This window comes from Sphaerodactylus townsendi, linkage group LG02 (genome assembly GCF_021028975.2).
Source record: "Sphaerodactylus townsendi isolate TG3544 linkage group LG02, MPM_Stown_v2.3, whole genome shotgun sequence".
In the NCBI taxonomy this organism is placed as follows: Eukaryota; Metazoa; Chordata; class Lepidosauria; order Squamata; family Sphaerodactylidae; genus Sphaerodactylus; species Sphaerodactylus townsendi.
The window spans coordinates 126,248,434-126,264,726 of record NC_059426.1 but is presented as its reverse complement, the minus strand read 5'-3'; the positions used below and the strand labels follow the sequence as shown (position 1 = coordinate 126,264,726).

Genomic DNA, 16,293 nt, shown 5'->3' with positions numbered 1-16,293 from the left:
TCAATGGACAGATGTATGTAGAGCGTAACGACTTGTACATTGGACATTCCAATAGTACATGTTGAACAGTCTCAACAACGGCCATATTACACTGGCATAACCTGTTCTCATATGGAGTGTTGTTATACCTGCCAAGAGTCATGGCGTTAGGCAGAGCGTTAAAACGAGCCAAAGTGTATGCTCTGCCTTGTTTGGGATTGCACAAAATGTACAATTGGTTGGCACAATGGTCTGATCGGACAATTCCCAAGGCCTGTGGAGAGCAGCTTTTCCCCCCTTCCTGCACCATTTCCAGTTTCTCTCTTTCAACTAAAACAGATTTGATTTCATTTTGAATTCTGATGGCAGACATAGTTTGGAACTGGTCAGCTGTTAAGCCCATGTTGTTAAGTTTCTTATCTATGTCAGCCAACCATTTCACAGAAGCAGATTCTGATAAGAGTTGATGTATAAAGCTATTGGGTTTGGGCTCAAAATGAATTTGGGTCCAGTACTTAAATGTTCTTGTCCATGCCATATCAATTCCATGCTATTTTGTCCAGATTTCTCTCTCGTAGGGTGTCATAAGGGACACACCTTGGTAGACCCTAAAATTTCTTCACAAAAAGTATGTCTGTACTTTCGACTCCCAAATGGTGATTTAATTTGGGTAATCCCATATTGGGGCTCCGTGATAATACGCGGAGGATATCTTTGCATTGAAGATTTTCAGTGCAGCGGGGACAAATTGGTGTCCTTTAGAATAGAAAATCGAAGAATCGCTGCAGCGTTCACACTTAGCTTTGTTCTCATGCTTGTTTGCTGTAGGGGACCCAAAGATAGGATTTGTAGTATTGAATAGGAGCCCTAGATATCTAAACTGGCCTTACTTGCTCTAGGACATGGTTGTTCACTTTCCAGCTGTATTTACGCCTAGATTTTGCAAGATCATAACTTTTGACTTGTCATAATTGAGCGTCAGCTTATTTACATGACAATAATCTGCACTGCAGTTTAGTAGGCGTTTTAAGCCTACTTGGGAAGATGACAAAAGAACAGCGTCGTCTGCATAGAGCAGGGTAGATATATGTAGGGAACCTAAACGTGGTGGATGGCCATCAATTTTGGTTAAGGTTGCAGGGAAGTCATGAAGAAATAGACAAAATAGACTGGGTGCCAGTGGGCAACCTTGTTTAACCCCCAGTTTTATATATTAACTAGCACTGAAGCCCATTGTTCTAGTGCTCTAGAAAACTAAATGGCAGCATTTGGTCACCCAGTGTACCATACAATAAAACACCACCTCCATGTTATGGGTTTGTGTAATTTGATGATGAGAGAGGAGAAACTACATGTGAACTACATGCTTTCCTTCAAGGCTGTTTACAAACTTTCTACAGGGAATCTGGCAGCTTCCCCCATTCTTCCCTCACAAGGCCCACCTTCATGCTCTTTTTCAATCAATGCTATCTGGAGGTGTTAAGCAGCCACTCCTCCCACTCACCCTCCCTAACACAACTGCTGCTGTTGCCTTCTTCTCCCCTCACAGTCACCCTCCACATGAGAGTCCCACCTGCCCCCTCAACACTTCACTGCTTATGGAGCCCATGGCTGCCCAGGTGCTGCTGCCACTTCCTGTATGGCTGCCCTGTCTGAGCCCATGACTCTCCCATCCTCACACTTCCCTTCTTGGGCAGGACTGTGGAGCTGCTGCCATGGTCCATCTCAGCCTCGAGAGCCTTCCTCTACGACACCCTCACAAAGGAGACTGGGAGTTATAGTCCTGTTGGCCCCTCTACGGGAGAACTGGCGCCCTCAGGACTACATTTCCCAGACTCCTATAAGAAGGAAGTTGTTACCAATACAGCTTGCCTTTTATATAGTGGGAATATTACATACACAATTTCTGAACTGTCCCTTTGTCTTATGTTTCTGACATTTTCCCTCACAGTATGCATTTGTATTTCCAGCATGTTTGCAATTTTTTAATTGCATTAACTTGTGCATTAGTTTTTAAATGGCTTTAACCTATTAACGTGTGCATCAATGGGATAATATTCTCTATAGGCACTAAAAGCTCTTAGTGGTAACACTCCACTCTTAGCGGTATTCGGTAGTACAATATCATCTGTTGCTTCCAGCTTCCCAGTTTTTATCCTCTGATTCCTTTCTTGATAGTTCTTCCCGCACCCCCATTTAATCTTTTTGTTCATTTCTTGAACATTTTTCTTGGCTTTTCCATCAAAATCCTTTAATTCATTAGAGAAAATATCTTTACTACATGTGGCACTTTCATTTTCCATATCCTGATGTTTACCTACTAATTGCCTTGCTAAGCCAAAACTCATGCCCATAGCGGTATATTACTTATCTACTAATTGTTGTTTCAATTAAATATATTTGTGCCATGGTAGCAAAGTTAACACACTATGTTAACCCAAACACAGAATTTGCATTCCCTGCTGTTGCTGCAAGGAATGCAAATGCAACTACAAATGTAAATGGATTGATAACCCCACCCGCAATACAATGCACTCAACCACACCTTTGCATAGCAGGTTCCACCCAAAGACTTACTGACTGGTTCTCCACCCTGGGACATGGACAATATATACCCCACTAAACTTTCCCTTCTCATTAGACAGTGTAAAACAGACTTTTCTCTGTGATACACCGAGTGGTGGGATCCAACAATTTTAATAACAGGTTCCGATGGTGGTGGGATTCAAACAGTGGCGCCGCCGCACACACGCACCTCCACTCCCTATTGGGCAGGGAGGTTGCTTTAGTAACCCCTTCTCGGCACTCAGAAAAAATCAGTAACCACTTCTAGAGAAGTGGTGAGAACTGGTTGGATCCCACCTCTGGATACACCTCTGAAGATTCCAGCTACAGAGGCAGGCAAAATGTTACTACCAGACCACGGCCACACAGCCCGGAAAACCCACCACAACCAGTTAACACATATTTATTAGTGAATCAACTCAAAGAGGAGTGGAACCTATGGCACTCCAGATGTTCATGGACTACAATTCCCATCAGCGCTTGCCAGCATGGCCAATTGAACACCTGGAGTGCCATAGGTTGGCCACCACAGGACTAGGTTCTAGGAGTTCCAGGTTTGAATTCCCACTGTGCCATGGGTGACCTTGGGCTAGTTACATCCTCTCAGCTAAACCTATCTCACAGGGTTGGTGTGAGATTAAAATGGAGGAGAGAAGAACAACACAAGTAATTCGGTCCCTGCTGGGAAGAAAGGTCCACTAATAACGGAATGTAGACTGTGGAGATGGACCAGAATGTATGTAAAATCTTTTAAAATGTTTTAACATTTCAAACTGGTAAAGAAAAGTTTTATGATCTAAAAGTATGTAGATTCAGAGCTGCATGCCCTAGGGACATCTTTCTCTGGGAGCAAACCAAGAATAACAAGTTATTCTTGAAGGCAGAAACTAGTTTTATGGCTGCCCTTTGCATATGCGCAGAGAGAGGGCACGCGCTAACAGTTTGAGTAACAGAAGGAATGTAATACGTAGAATAGAGGCTGTCTTCATGTGACCAGGAGACAGTTCTATCCAATGAGATTTTTAAAGTACATGCTTGTAGCACGTGAAAGAGGTATGGATCATGTACGTAACTCTTATGATGATGATTGTATGATGTCTGTATTTTGTGTCTATAAAAATTGGTCCCTTTGTATCAAGGGTGTGCCTCTTACCCTTAAGGGGACACCCTGGTCAGATACTTATGCTGTCCAGTAAACTTATCTTCTGTTTCAAAATTGCTTCTTGGGTGTTTTCTAATTTAGTCTTAAACTAATTCAGCTGTGTAGGACCAGAGACGCGGTCCTGGCCCCACAGTTTATTTCAAATATTTTCTGAATTCCCCAAAAAATCTACTGAGAAAAAGATGCTTTTTGATGCTTATTTTCTTCACTGCTGTAATTCTGCATAAGTAGGTGAGGAAATTATGGTAGGAATAACAATTCAGTGCTTCGGCTACTGAACTTAAACTGAAGTTTTAAATGTTATGACTGTAATTAATCAGCAGAGGGCACTCCTACAATATTTCATAACAGTTAAAGCTAGTGGGACAAAGGTGTTAGAATACATATGGGAAATGTGTGCATTAAAAATATGCAGTTCTATATTAACTTTTCTCAGTTCAGTCCTTATATCGATTTTATTCCAAAAGCAAGTATGTATTTAACTTGATTTAGAGACTGAGGCCAAGCATTGATGCCTAACATGTTGTCAAGTTCAATTGATTCCACTTTTGCTGTCTGGATGCTGCCTTATGGTAACATATTGATTCTGTGCTTCTGTAATGGTTGTTATACAAAGCCTTAAACATTTATTTGCTTGATTACTCTTATTCTGAAATGACAACTATGCCTGTATTTCTGCAATACAAATCATGATTTTTACATAACTAGGTTTTATCAGGTTTTGTGTCTAAACATGTAAACTGGAACTTGACCTTTCAGGCTTTCTGTGAAGCAAATTTGTTTTTGACATTTTCTGCAAACTGCAGAACGAATTATTCAGGAGGCCTTTTCTAACACAAGCAAGAGGGTGGCATTGTACAAAAGACTTCACAGTGTTACTTGGATAAATTACTGGACTGTGGTCTGTATCACTGCATATAGTTTGCTGTAGGTTGGATCCTGTTACATAATTTTGCTTGAGTCCTAGTGAAAAAGGCAGATTATACACTTAAATTTAACCACCTTGGGGTAAATGTGCTTTACGTATGATGCTACGGCGCCAACAGTAGTTTGACTGTAGCTTTCACAAAATGTGAAATTATTTTAAATGCTTTTTCACCAGAATTCTTTCTTCCCTGCATTTATATACTACTATTGCGTAGAAAAGCTGTACATTCAGGCTCAATTAAAAGCAAATAGTGATATGACAAGTCACATGACGTTCCCAAGTGGAAGGAATGGCACCCATCACAGGAAATCTAAACTGCTTTGGTTTGCTTTAGGGAGGCAGCTGCCACAGGCATGTTCCGGCTTTCAAAAGCCAGTGAGATGCTCCAATTTCAGCCCTTTTAAGGCCACAGTGGGTCGCGGAGCTTACTGACTGTTGGGAGACGATTTCACTGCACGCTCACGTGCCAGTGTGCACACAGGGAAAACGGTAGGCCAGGTGACTGACCCTTTCTCCTGGTCATTGGGAGCCAGCTTAATTCGCGTGGCGCCTGCGTGTCTCCTCTTTCTTTCACTCTAGTGTGGGAGCCTGTGTGCATAACCGGAGCGGGCCGGTATAGTAGCCAGATAGTTTCCCCGCGGACAAAACTCGCGATCTCATCCAGAACCCGCTTTCCCATTGGAATCCTCTCGCGGGAAAACGGCACGAAACATAGGCCTACTCTGACTCGCAGGCGCATGAAGATCTTCAGCCAATCAGCGAGAAAACGAGGCGGTGCTGTGTGTTGACGTACTGTCACGTGACGCGCTGGCGGGCTTTTCTGAAACCGGAGGCGGACAGTCCGACCGAGGTAGTTGTGGAAGGACAAAACCTCTGAGGTGACCTGGTGAGCGGCGCCCGCCCCTCCCTCCCTCCCTCCCTCTACCCCGTGGCGGCGGGAGCGGGAAAGTGGGCTTCTCAGGGTTGGCCTACTGCCTCCTCTGACCAGGCGAGGCAGAGAAGGAGGCGCTGGTGGCGGTTAGCAAGATGTCCCTCGAGCTGTCCTGGCTTTAAGCCGTTAATGAACGGGACGGAGTTCTTGAGAACATGGCAGACGCTTGCTGGGTCCCCTTGGTCTAGCAGCCAGTTTTAGGCAGACCCCCACCAGTTGTTCTGGACCCAGGAGGAACAAACTAACAGTTCGTGGAGGTCGAGGCCTTCCCTTTCCTGCCGCCGCCGCCTTCCAGCACTGGCATTCAGCGGTTTAATGGCTCTGGTACAGGAAACTCCCTTTAGTCATTATGGATGGTAGTTATTGATGGGGATGTTTCTTCCGTGAATCTGAGTCTCCTTTAAAGCTGTCTCTCCTTCAGGCCATCACTGCATCCCCTGGAAGTGAAGTCCACAGTTTAATTGCTTATTGAGTAAAGAAGTCTTTCCTTTTGTTATTTTGTACCTATTTGAATGGATGCTCTATAACAATTTGATTGGATGCCCCGGAATTCTATTATTATGGGAGAGAGAAAAAGCTCCCTTTATCCACTTACTCCATCCCACACAGAATATGATAAAACTCTGCCATATCTCCCCTTAGCTGTCTTCTTTCTAAGCTGAAAAGGTCCAGTTTCTCCAACCTTCCTTCATAGGAAAGGTACTATAGGTCCCTAACCATTGTGGTTGTGCTCTTCTGTACTTTTTCTAGTTCTGCAGTGTTCTTTTGGAGATGCAGTGGCCCGAACTTCACATTGTATTCCTAATAAGACTACGCCACAGTTTTGTGCAAGAGTATACAATATTAGCTGTTTTATTTTTAGACTTTTTCCTAATCATTTCCAGTATTAAGTTTGCCTTTTTCATTGCTACTGTACATTGGGGCAACATTTTCATTTAGATTTCCACAACAAACCCCGAGATCTTTCAAGCTCAGGCCCCATCAGCATGAATTTGTAGGATTTTTGTTGCTGTTCCATTATGCATCAGCCTACAGTTCTCCACACTGAACTTCACTTACCACGTTGCCCAGTCACTCAATTTAGAGGGATTCTTCGATAACGTCACAATCTACCTTGATGTTCAACATCCTGAATAATTTGGTGTCATGTGCAAATTTGGTTACTATGCTACTCAGAGATCATTCCAAATCACTTACGAACAAATTAAATCACACAGGTCCCCACTGCTCACTTTCCTCCATTGCACAGTCTATTTGTTCCTATTCTCTAACCAACTTTTAAACCTGTGAGAGGACCGGTCCTTTTATGATTGGTAAATTTATTCTGGGGTCTTAGGTGAAGTCCCTTATCTAAAGCCTTCTGGAATGAAAGTATATGCCTACTGGATTGCCCTACCCACATACTTGTTAACCTTCTCCAAGAACTCCAAAAAGTTGGTGAGGCAGAACTTTCCTTTTCAGAAGCAGGGTGATTTTCCCTCAGCAGACTTTGTTCTTCAATGTTCTTAACAATTCTCTTCAATATTAGTTTATACTAATTTACCTGGAACAGATGTTAGGCTAACTGTCCTGAAATTTTCTGGATCTCCTCTGGACCCCTTTTTAAAAATTGGAGTGACATTTGCTGCTATCAGTCATATATTACAGAAGCTGATTTTAGCAACAAGTTTCATGTACTTGTTTTTAGTCCATCAGCTGGAGGCTTAGAGAGACTGAAGGGGTGTATGCCTACTGCTCCTCGCTTGAATCTAATCACACTTGATAAAATGTAGTTATCCAATTATGGTATTTGCCATCCTAAGCATTTGCACTTTTTAAAGTCCCCTGACTTCAGTGGGCTTAGAAGGGTGTAACTCTGCTTGGGTTACAAAATTTAAGTTAAGTATCACCTTAACCAACAATATTGACACACAATATTTTCCAGGATACAAGTTTTTGTGAGTCAAAGGTCACTTTGTCAGATACAAATGAGAACAAAGATCTATCAGCCCTTATTATGTCTGGGTCAGAAGGTCGGAGGGGCATTAGAAAGGGGTGGTGCTGCATGAGAGTAAGGTTTGATCCAGGCTCTGCAGTTGTCAGATTTGTTGATTGCAGCAAACTCTTTGAACACAAAATTGTCAGTTTTATTTTCTCATCTTTCTTTTGTAGGATCATTGACTGAAAAACTTGTATGCCATTAAAGGTTGAATTGACTGAAAACTTTGTGCCATGGCCATGCAGATGCAGTGTGATGAAAGTACAGATTTGTCAACAGATGAGGGAAGCTTTGGTCCTCAACCCATTTCACGGTTGGAGGTACTTCTTTGGGAGCTAGTGGTTTTCAGGGCTGCTTTATGTATTAGCATTTCTGTGTGTAGCATGTTCCTAATCTATGTACATTCAGAAGAAATACTCTTGCATGATTATGAATATATTATAAAACATACTGGTGGTTATTTATTTCAATTTTTCTGTCCCCCATTTCCTTGAGTTTCAAGGTGGAACCACAGGTTAGGGCTATTTCAGAATTTAAATTTTATTTAAATTTACTGATTTTAAAGCATTATAGCAGTGACAATTTTTGTGTGAAATTAACATTCTCATTTTAAAAGTTTTAAAGTTCCTATGATGGTTAGTATATTTCTGAGACAAAGGGCATTTTCATTTCTTCCATTCTTACCAGACTGTGAAGGAATGAAGGTACAGAAATGTGAGTTGATCTTAAATTCAGATTTTGCCATTTAGTGTTTCAATTTTTAACAATTGAAATGGTGTTTCAAAGGTACTAGTTTATCATTAAGTATTAACAGATATTTGTTTCAAATAACTATCAATCTAATTCTTAAGGAGGGACTACATTGTATATAGTAATGCATTATGCTGTTGAGCAGGCAAGCTAGGAGGAGAACTTGCTTTGCCTCCTGGTATGTTATATTAATATTAGAATAAATAACTGAAGTGTAAACAAAGAAGTGTGTTTGCCAGCTGCTGCTTATTTTGGTTGAATGGGAAAATAATCTTCATATTTTATCATATAATTGGAGTGTCTTGCTTCTGTTTCGAATGCTTCATACCCAATAACCTTTTTTTTTTGCATAGCAATGTGGTATAAATGCAAATGATGTGAAGAAATTAGAAGAAGCTGGATTTCACACTGTTGAAGCTGTTGCTTATGCACCAAAGAAAGAATTGCTCAATATTAAAGGCATTAGTGAAGCTAAAGCTGACAAAATCTTGGTAATTATACATTAAAGTTTTTAACATATTAAGAAGGCTGCTCCTTGCAAACTGTGCTACATTAATTTTTTCAAGTAAGATTAGATTTGAAAATATTCAGAAATTGAAGGGCTTTTTAACATTCTCTTCAAAGTGTTATAGCAATTCAGGGGGTATGAAAACAGCAAAGACGTGGAGAAGCACAGTAATGTTGGTACTGCTGCAGAGTGTAGCAGTATACTTCTAATGGCTCACTTGCCACCTCTGAAGTCGAAGACAAAAGATCCCTGTGACTTTGTATTCAGATACTGTGTTACACCTTGTTTCAATAAACACTAGCCTTTGTTGCTCCATGTAAATACTCTTATGCTCCATGCAAATACTCTTACTCTCCCTATCACTGTCAGGCAGAAGCAGCAAAATTGGTTCCAATGGGCTTCACCACAGCAACAGAGTTTCATCAGCGGAGGTCAGAGATCATTCAGATCACCACTGGATCCAAAGAACTTGATAAGCTCCTTCAAGGTGCAGATCTTTAAAATTCTTGTTTCCTGCAATATTATGTCTATTAGATGTTTAACTACACATAGTCTAATACACACAAAATTTATATCACATTCATAGATTCAAAATGCTAGTATTAGACAGGAATTTGTTTTGAGACCCCACAGTCTTTAAAGAGGAAGTCCGGTAGATGACAGGAAGATCATGGATCTTTTGAAAAGGTGGTTACCTAACTGGCTCATGAAAATATTTGTTTGTGTCATATTTCATACCGGTAGTAAGAGAACCTATTAAAAAATAACAACTTAGGAGCACATGAATACTGTTGCATAAAGATCCCTATTTAGATATTGAATATTACTAAACATTTCTAATAAATGTGCAGTTTTGGACTGATATTTTTGACTGATGCAGACAGAGTCCTTGGGCTTTTGAAGTCCAGCAAATCTTACTTATCCTAGTTGAATTTACATTGCTGTTTCCCAGAATAGTAAATTTTCTTCTGGTGTAAAGGACTTTTATGAAGTGGGTGAAGGAAGCTGTTTTAAAGCCATTTCTAAAGAAGTTAGTTTCGGGAGGGATCTTGCTAGTTGCAGACCTTGAGCTTTATGGAATGTGCAGGATGCAAATACTGAGTAATAGTTTATCATATAAATATAATCAAAAAGATCAGTTGCATGCTATTACTCTCCTTTCTCTAAAAAAATGCTATTAATTATGTATTTCGTGCTTGGAACCTGCTGAGTTGCCTTTCCTGAAGTAATCACTGATCAAAAGCCATTGTTCAGCAATAAGAAATCCATATGACCTTAACATTCCCATAAACTGACATACATGCATTTGTGATATATATCTGTTCTAGATATTATTTGTGAATGATTGAAAATCATTGTTTTTTATTAAGGAGGCATAGAAACTGGGTCTATAACAGAGATGTTTGGAGAATTCCGCACAGGAAAGACTCAGTTGTGTCACACATTAGCAGTAACCTGCCAGGTAAGTTAATGAAACAACTGAAATCAAATATTATACAGAAAATACTCCTGCTGAATGGGATGTAATTTCCATGATGCAGAAATTATAGTTGTGTAGACCTTTGACACTGAGAATTTAGCCAGAGGTTTGGAGAAACACTTGAGTCTGGGCATCCTGTTTACTGCTGAACAGAGCTGCAAAGTTGGGAAGTGTAATTTACAGCAAAAAAAATAGTGGGGGGGATATGCTTATTTCTTTCCATATCTGCCACTTCTGCCTCTAATCCACTTCCTCTAGCTACTGTCACCACAATGAGGCAAATGTCTTCAGAGGCTTGGCCAGTGGAATAGCAGGTGAAGGGTGGGGACGGAGCTGTACTGGAGCATTGGTGGGAAAGTACTCCTCTCCCTCCCCCCCTCCCCCGGCTGCTTCCCTTGCTTAACAGCTGCTGGATAATATAACCTGAGCTGCTGAGCAGATCTACAGATCTGAAGTCATGGTGAGTTTCCAGTCCACAACTGTTTGTCCTTTCTACAGTGAAATACTTCAAAAATGTCTGACTGATAATGTCTTAGTCCAGTCCATTCATTTCCCAGGATTGCAATGTTTAAATGTTCCATTTTTTGTTTTACTATTTTGAGCTTACTGGTTTACCTTTTCAGAGATCAAAGCCCTTTTGTGATACTCTGGTGTTTTCTCCCACTTTCTTAGCTTCCGATTGATCGAGGTGGGGGTGAAGGGAAAGCTATGTACATTGACACGGAGGGCACTTTCCGACCAGAGCGCTTGCTTGCTGTGGCTGAAAGGTCTGTGATCATACCTTCTGCTGCTCCACAAAGCTGTGTCACAACAGTGCCACCTTCTGATGACAAATCAAATGTGTAATAAGCCTGGATTATTTTAAGTCATTTCAAATTGCTGAAAGTTCTTTACTGTTTATTTTAATCAGCTTAAAGGTAAGATTAGTACAGAATTGTATACAATAAGTATTTTTCTAACACTGACAGTGTAAACATAACCTGCATTCTACAGGCATAGAAAATATATTCCTGGCTGCAAATCTGTTGTGCTGCAAAGACCGATTTAAGAAGCAGTATAATTCCCATTGGAATAGACTTTTCTGTGAGACAGTCCCAGCCCATATTACGAGCTAAACTTGCACTGCAATCCGGGGGGGGCGGGGGGCGGGGGCGTTGTTCTGTGTCCAGAGATGGTGAAGGCAGTGCCACACCGTCTCCAAAGGGGCTCTGGGTGGCACAGGCAGGAAGAAAATTCAGAATCCCTCCTGCTGCCCGAAGAGCCTCATAGAGCTCCATGCCGGGCGTTCCTGGCATAAAAGCCTGGTGGAAACCAACTATAGTCAACTTCAGCCCCTGCCGCACTGGCCTACAGCTTTAGGCTGGTGCAGCTCTGCAGGGCACAGGCTCTTCTGTGTTGTGCGCCAGCGAAGTCCACAGCACCTGTCCGCCTCCCAGTGCCACTTACACTGGGAGGGGTGGGCAAATGTGGTGGTGCATCTCTGCGCTGGCACCAGGAGCTGATTCGCCCGCCCACCCGCACCCTGGATTGGGCTGCCCATGTCTAAGTTTTAGGTACTGATGTTCAAAAACTTCCATTTCGGACTTTTACAATCAGGTTGAATCAGACACAAAAGTGCCAAATTATAGCTGTCTGATCACTGTAGGCGCATCTATATGATTTTGAGAGACACTTTTAAAAAGGAATTAGAGATATTTGACTGTGTGCGCTAGAGGTTTTTTTCTGGAACCCATGGAACTATTCTAGCTATTTTGGTATGGCCATGTTCATTCCAAAACAACTATTTATTTGCTAATTGATCAGTTTCAAACATTAGTCACCTTTTAACTTACAGAAATTCAAGTTGGCAAACATGTAAATAATAAAAAACACAAATTCATAAAAACCGCTAATTTAAAATGAGTAATTTAAAACTGTTGGTAGGGACAAGAACTGAGACTGATTGAATGTAGTGACGAATAAATCCATCTTCTATTGCCTCCTAAAGTTTAAGTGCGAAGGGACCAGGCACACTTCTCAGGGAGTTTGTTTTATAATTTTGGAGCTGCCCTTGAAAATTCCTTCTCTCAGTGTACCCATTTGCTTAATGGAACAATCAGGAGGGCCTCTCTTATCTTTACTCCTGAGCAGGAACATATGGGAAAAGACTGTCCCTGAGTTTATCAAATCAACAGGAACAGTCTCTCTTTCATGCAAAGGGAGCAGCACAACAAAAATTGGTAGAGAGAGGGATTATGCAAACAGAAAAAATACAAAACTGTCTGGAACAGTCAAGCAGGGCATCAGACTCAACCAGATGCTCCTCAAAGATACACTTGCCTTTTGTTTGATTTGCTTCCCTAGGTATGGCTTATCCGGCAGCGATGTGCTTGATAATGTGGCATATGCTCGAGGTTTCAACACGGACCACCAGACGCAGCTCCTATACCAAGCATCTGCTATGATGACAGAATCAAGGTAACAAATATAGCATGTCTAAGAGGGCTGCATCCTTTATCTGAAGGCCACTATCTTGCATTCTGCAGGCATAGAAAGGGCATATGACACAGCAATTGTAACATTCTCTAAAGATGGCAGAACAATGGCCTAATAAGAGTCTTTGGCTTTTTTCACCAGAGCCATTTTAATTACATGACTGTCCTGTAAAATATGCCTTACTGTCTATATAGGCAGTTTTCCCAATTTACAGCAGTGTTCTGTTGCCATAATAGAAATTTTCAAAATTTCTGAACATTTCAGTTAAGTGCACCTTGCTGAGGAAAAGATGACAGCAAATATTTGCTGCCTTTCCTCAAAGAGATGCTGTGTGTGAAATAAATGTGGCAAACAAATAGAAGACATTGGGTTGGCTCTAGCCAGATTTTATAGTCAATCTCATCAAATCCTCCTCTTTACTACATCCCCATCCCTTTCAGGTCCTGTGATCCCCAGCAGGGCAGTCTTCTTTGTAGTTTTAAAAGTAAATGAGATTAGAAGCCAAGTATGTTTGTCTGAGGTCTTATCAGAACAGATTATGGGACACATTTGTCTCATTCTGAACTTAATTCTGTTCTACACGATAGGTATTTTATGTGCCACAAATATGGGTTCATCTAGGTGAGCCCTTTTGCTTTTCATGCTCTGATCTAGCCCTAGAATGAGCTTAACATTTGAAAGACTGTTCAGGCATAACTAGCCATCACACTAGAAGCACCATTTTTCTTACCATATAGGTAATGCCACATGAGAACCAGGTGCTTCATTGTAATCTGATTCTTCACCCTTTTATTAAAAGGGATAGGGTACAAATAGAATTATAATTCCACATATACTAATTACTAATTATATGTGGAGTATCTAGCTCACAAACAATATCTGTGGGGGATTATTCATTTCACCAAGCAAAATCCATTTCCAGCCCAAGAATGTATGAACCAGACCTAATTAACCAGTTTGGTATCCGTACTTTATTCAGAATTATAGCCACCATTCTATCATACATTAAACCCAGGTAGACAAAAAATATGTAGCTAACACACTGAAATTGCTTAATGTTGATAAACCATGTATACCCTTTCCTTGTATAATGCAGCAGTCCTTCCAGTCTCGCAAAGAACATTGCATCCAAATATTTGCAGAATAACAGAAGCAAAAAGAGAGATCTTAGAAAATACCTTGGAGGGGGAAATAAATTAATCTATATAAGCAAACTAACATGCTAATTTATTTCTGACAGCAGCAATGATATCCATGTTAGAGCAAGGTAATAATCGTGTAGAAATTCACCTGTTAGTTTGCGAATAGACAGCATTCTTTTCAAGAGCAAAACATATGCCTCACTTGCACAGCATCTGAGGAACTGAGTTTGAAACATTCATTCCCACAGCCTTTCCACAGCTGGTTTTTTTTTAATTAGCTAGAAAAGTACACTTTTCAAGGACTACCACCTGGAGTTTTTAACCAATCACAGTTTTACTAATTTAAGTTTTTGATGAGGAAGGCTAATAGGCAGTCTGTGTTATTTTATTAAGGAGTGTCAATAGTAGAATTAAATGGACATAGGATCAAGCCAGTTCAAAAAGGAACCACGGAGGGTTTCATTGGCTGAAAACTTGATCCCTTTCTACCTGATATGGCTATTTTAGAACACATTTTGTTAACATTCTTGTGTTTTTTCCAGGTATGCTTTGCTGATCGTGGATAGTGCCACAGCTCTTTACCGGACAGATTATTCTGGTCGAGGTGAATTGTCAGCCAGACAGATGCACTTGGCCAGATTTTTACGCATGCTGCTTCGACTTGCAGATGAGGTGAACTAATCTGACTGTATTTTGTTCTCTTATTTTGTTCCATTTACAGTGTTCTCCAGGTTGTCATAGGAATGAATGTGATTATGTTATATAAGCTGACAGAGGCAGACCACTGTGGCTGTTTCCACTTCTGGCAAAGAAGCAATTAATTCTGGCAATTAATTTTATACCTCTCTTGTGACAGTTTGGTGTGGCAGTCGTGATTACAAACCAGGTGGTAGCTCAAGTAGACGGAGCTGCAATGTTTGCTGCAGATCCCAAGAAGCCTATTGGAGGGAACATTATTGCACATGCATCAACCACCAGGTAAGATGGAAGAATTGTAGTTTTAATTGATGTGGCTTTTCTTAGGTTCTGGTGGGTTATCTGTCACAGCGTGGGGGTGAGAAAATGGTAATTAATATGCAGGTCATTGATGTAAAGCCAGGTTACTCTTTTTCTTAAGCTGTAGGTGGTCCTGATTCTAATCCATGCTTTAATTGATTCCTTTTAGACTCTACCTGAGGAAAGGTCGTGGTGAAACAAGGATATGTAAAATCTATGATTCACCTTGTCTTCCTGAAGCTGAAGCTATGTTTGCCATTAATGCTGATGGAGTGGGAGATGCTAAAGACTGAGCAACCCAATGTATTCAGCGTATAAGAATGGACTAATCAAAGGCAACTGTTCTGCCGACGATACTCCTCCTCATGTTTTGTGACTCCCACAAGAACTGTCATAAGCGGGGGATGCCCTGACTGAACATTTGACCTTCCTTGTCAGAGTTTCTATACTTTGATTTAAAAATAACCCTTTGAACTCTTGACCTATTGACCTTCTGACAACTTTTGCTGCATTGAATCATTTCATTCTTAATGTTGTAGCATGGCCAGAACTCCGAGAAACACCTTATTTGCCAAGTGCATGCACAGCTGATATGAAGAGTGAAATACTGAACTTTTACCTGACTAGTCAAATGCCGAAAACTATGGAACAAGTCTAGAAGAATGGCATGTCAAGGATTAGTAAAAGTTCAGGAAAAGATTCTTTGTGGAGACTGAGAGTATGCTTTGTCTTAACTATTTCGTTTGCTTTTAAAATTGATTTAGAATTGGCTTGAAAATCTAAGCAAAAAGGCTATGACAGCATTAAAACTGTGAGCTGGAAATTTTTTGAATTGCAACTTCAGAACTGAAATTACTAGGTGAAACTTTATTTTTCTAAATCTGTCTTCTAAATTAATTCATTATTCACCTTATCCCAAACAAGCCAAGCATTGTGTTATCCTTGTGCTAAACAAAAATTATAGATGTCTTTCTGTCAGCATTGGTGAGGTCATATCTTCTACTTGTAAATATTTCCAAGACACTTTGATTGTTCTAGCATTTAAGACTGATTAAAGTAAATCTTATACCTACATATGTTCGCTGTGGAGATTAAGCTTGAGCAATACCGAAAAACATTTAATAAAATTCACACTCAGCTTTATTGGGCTTTAAAACTATCATTAAAGCCAAATAAGCTGAATATGTATTGTCGAAGGCTTTCACGGCCGGAATCACTTGGGTGCTGTGTGGTTTCCGGGCTGTATGGCCGTGTTCTAGCAGCATTCTCTCCTGACGTTTCGCCTGCATCTGTGGCTGGCATCTTCAGAGGATCCTCTGAAGATGCCAGCCACAGATGCAGGCGAAACGTCAGGAGAGAATGCTGCTAGAACACGGCCATACAGCCCGGAAACCACACA

The 16,293-nt window shown here is 40.8% G+C and overlaps 1 protein-coding gene across 1 annotated transcript; it reads left to right on the top strand.

Moving 5' to 3' along the window:
• The first annotated feature begins 5,354 nt into the window (after window positions 1-5,354).
• Window positions 5,355-15,966, top strand: RAD51 (RAD51 recombinase). The gene is made up of 10 exons (XM_048484829.1): window positions 5,355-5,512; window positions 7,717-7,863; window positions 8,647-8,784; window positions 9,171-9,288; window positions 10,172-10,263; window positions 10,954-11,048; window positions 12,625-12,738; window positions 14,441-14,570; window positions 14,755-14,876; window positions 15,064-15,966. Exons 2-10 carry the CDS (start codon window positions 7,777-7,779, stop codon window positions 15,185-15,187), a joined length of 1,020 nt encoding a protein of 339 aa, XP_048340786.1. The 5' UTR covers window positions 5,355-5,512; window positions 7,717-7,776; the 3' UTR covers window positions 15,188-15,966.
• Window positions 15,967-16,293: the final 327 nt, after the last annotated feature.

Excerpts from the sequence above, each read along its gene's own strand:
- RAD51 (XM_048484829.1), top strand. The coding sequence starts at position 7,777 with ATGGCCATGCAGATGCAGTGTGATGAAAGTACAGATTTGTCAACAGAT. Across the intron at positions 11,049-12,624 it reads TTGCTTGCTGTGGCTGAAAG|GTATGGCTTATCCGGCAGCG; the intron begins GTCTGTGATCAT and ends TTGCTTCCCTAG. Across the intron at positions 14,877-15,063 it reads GCACATGCATCAACCACCAG|ACTCTACCTGAGGAAAGGTC; the intron begins GTAAGATGGAAG and ends GATTCCTTTTAG.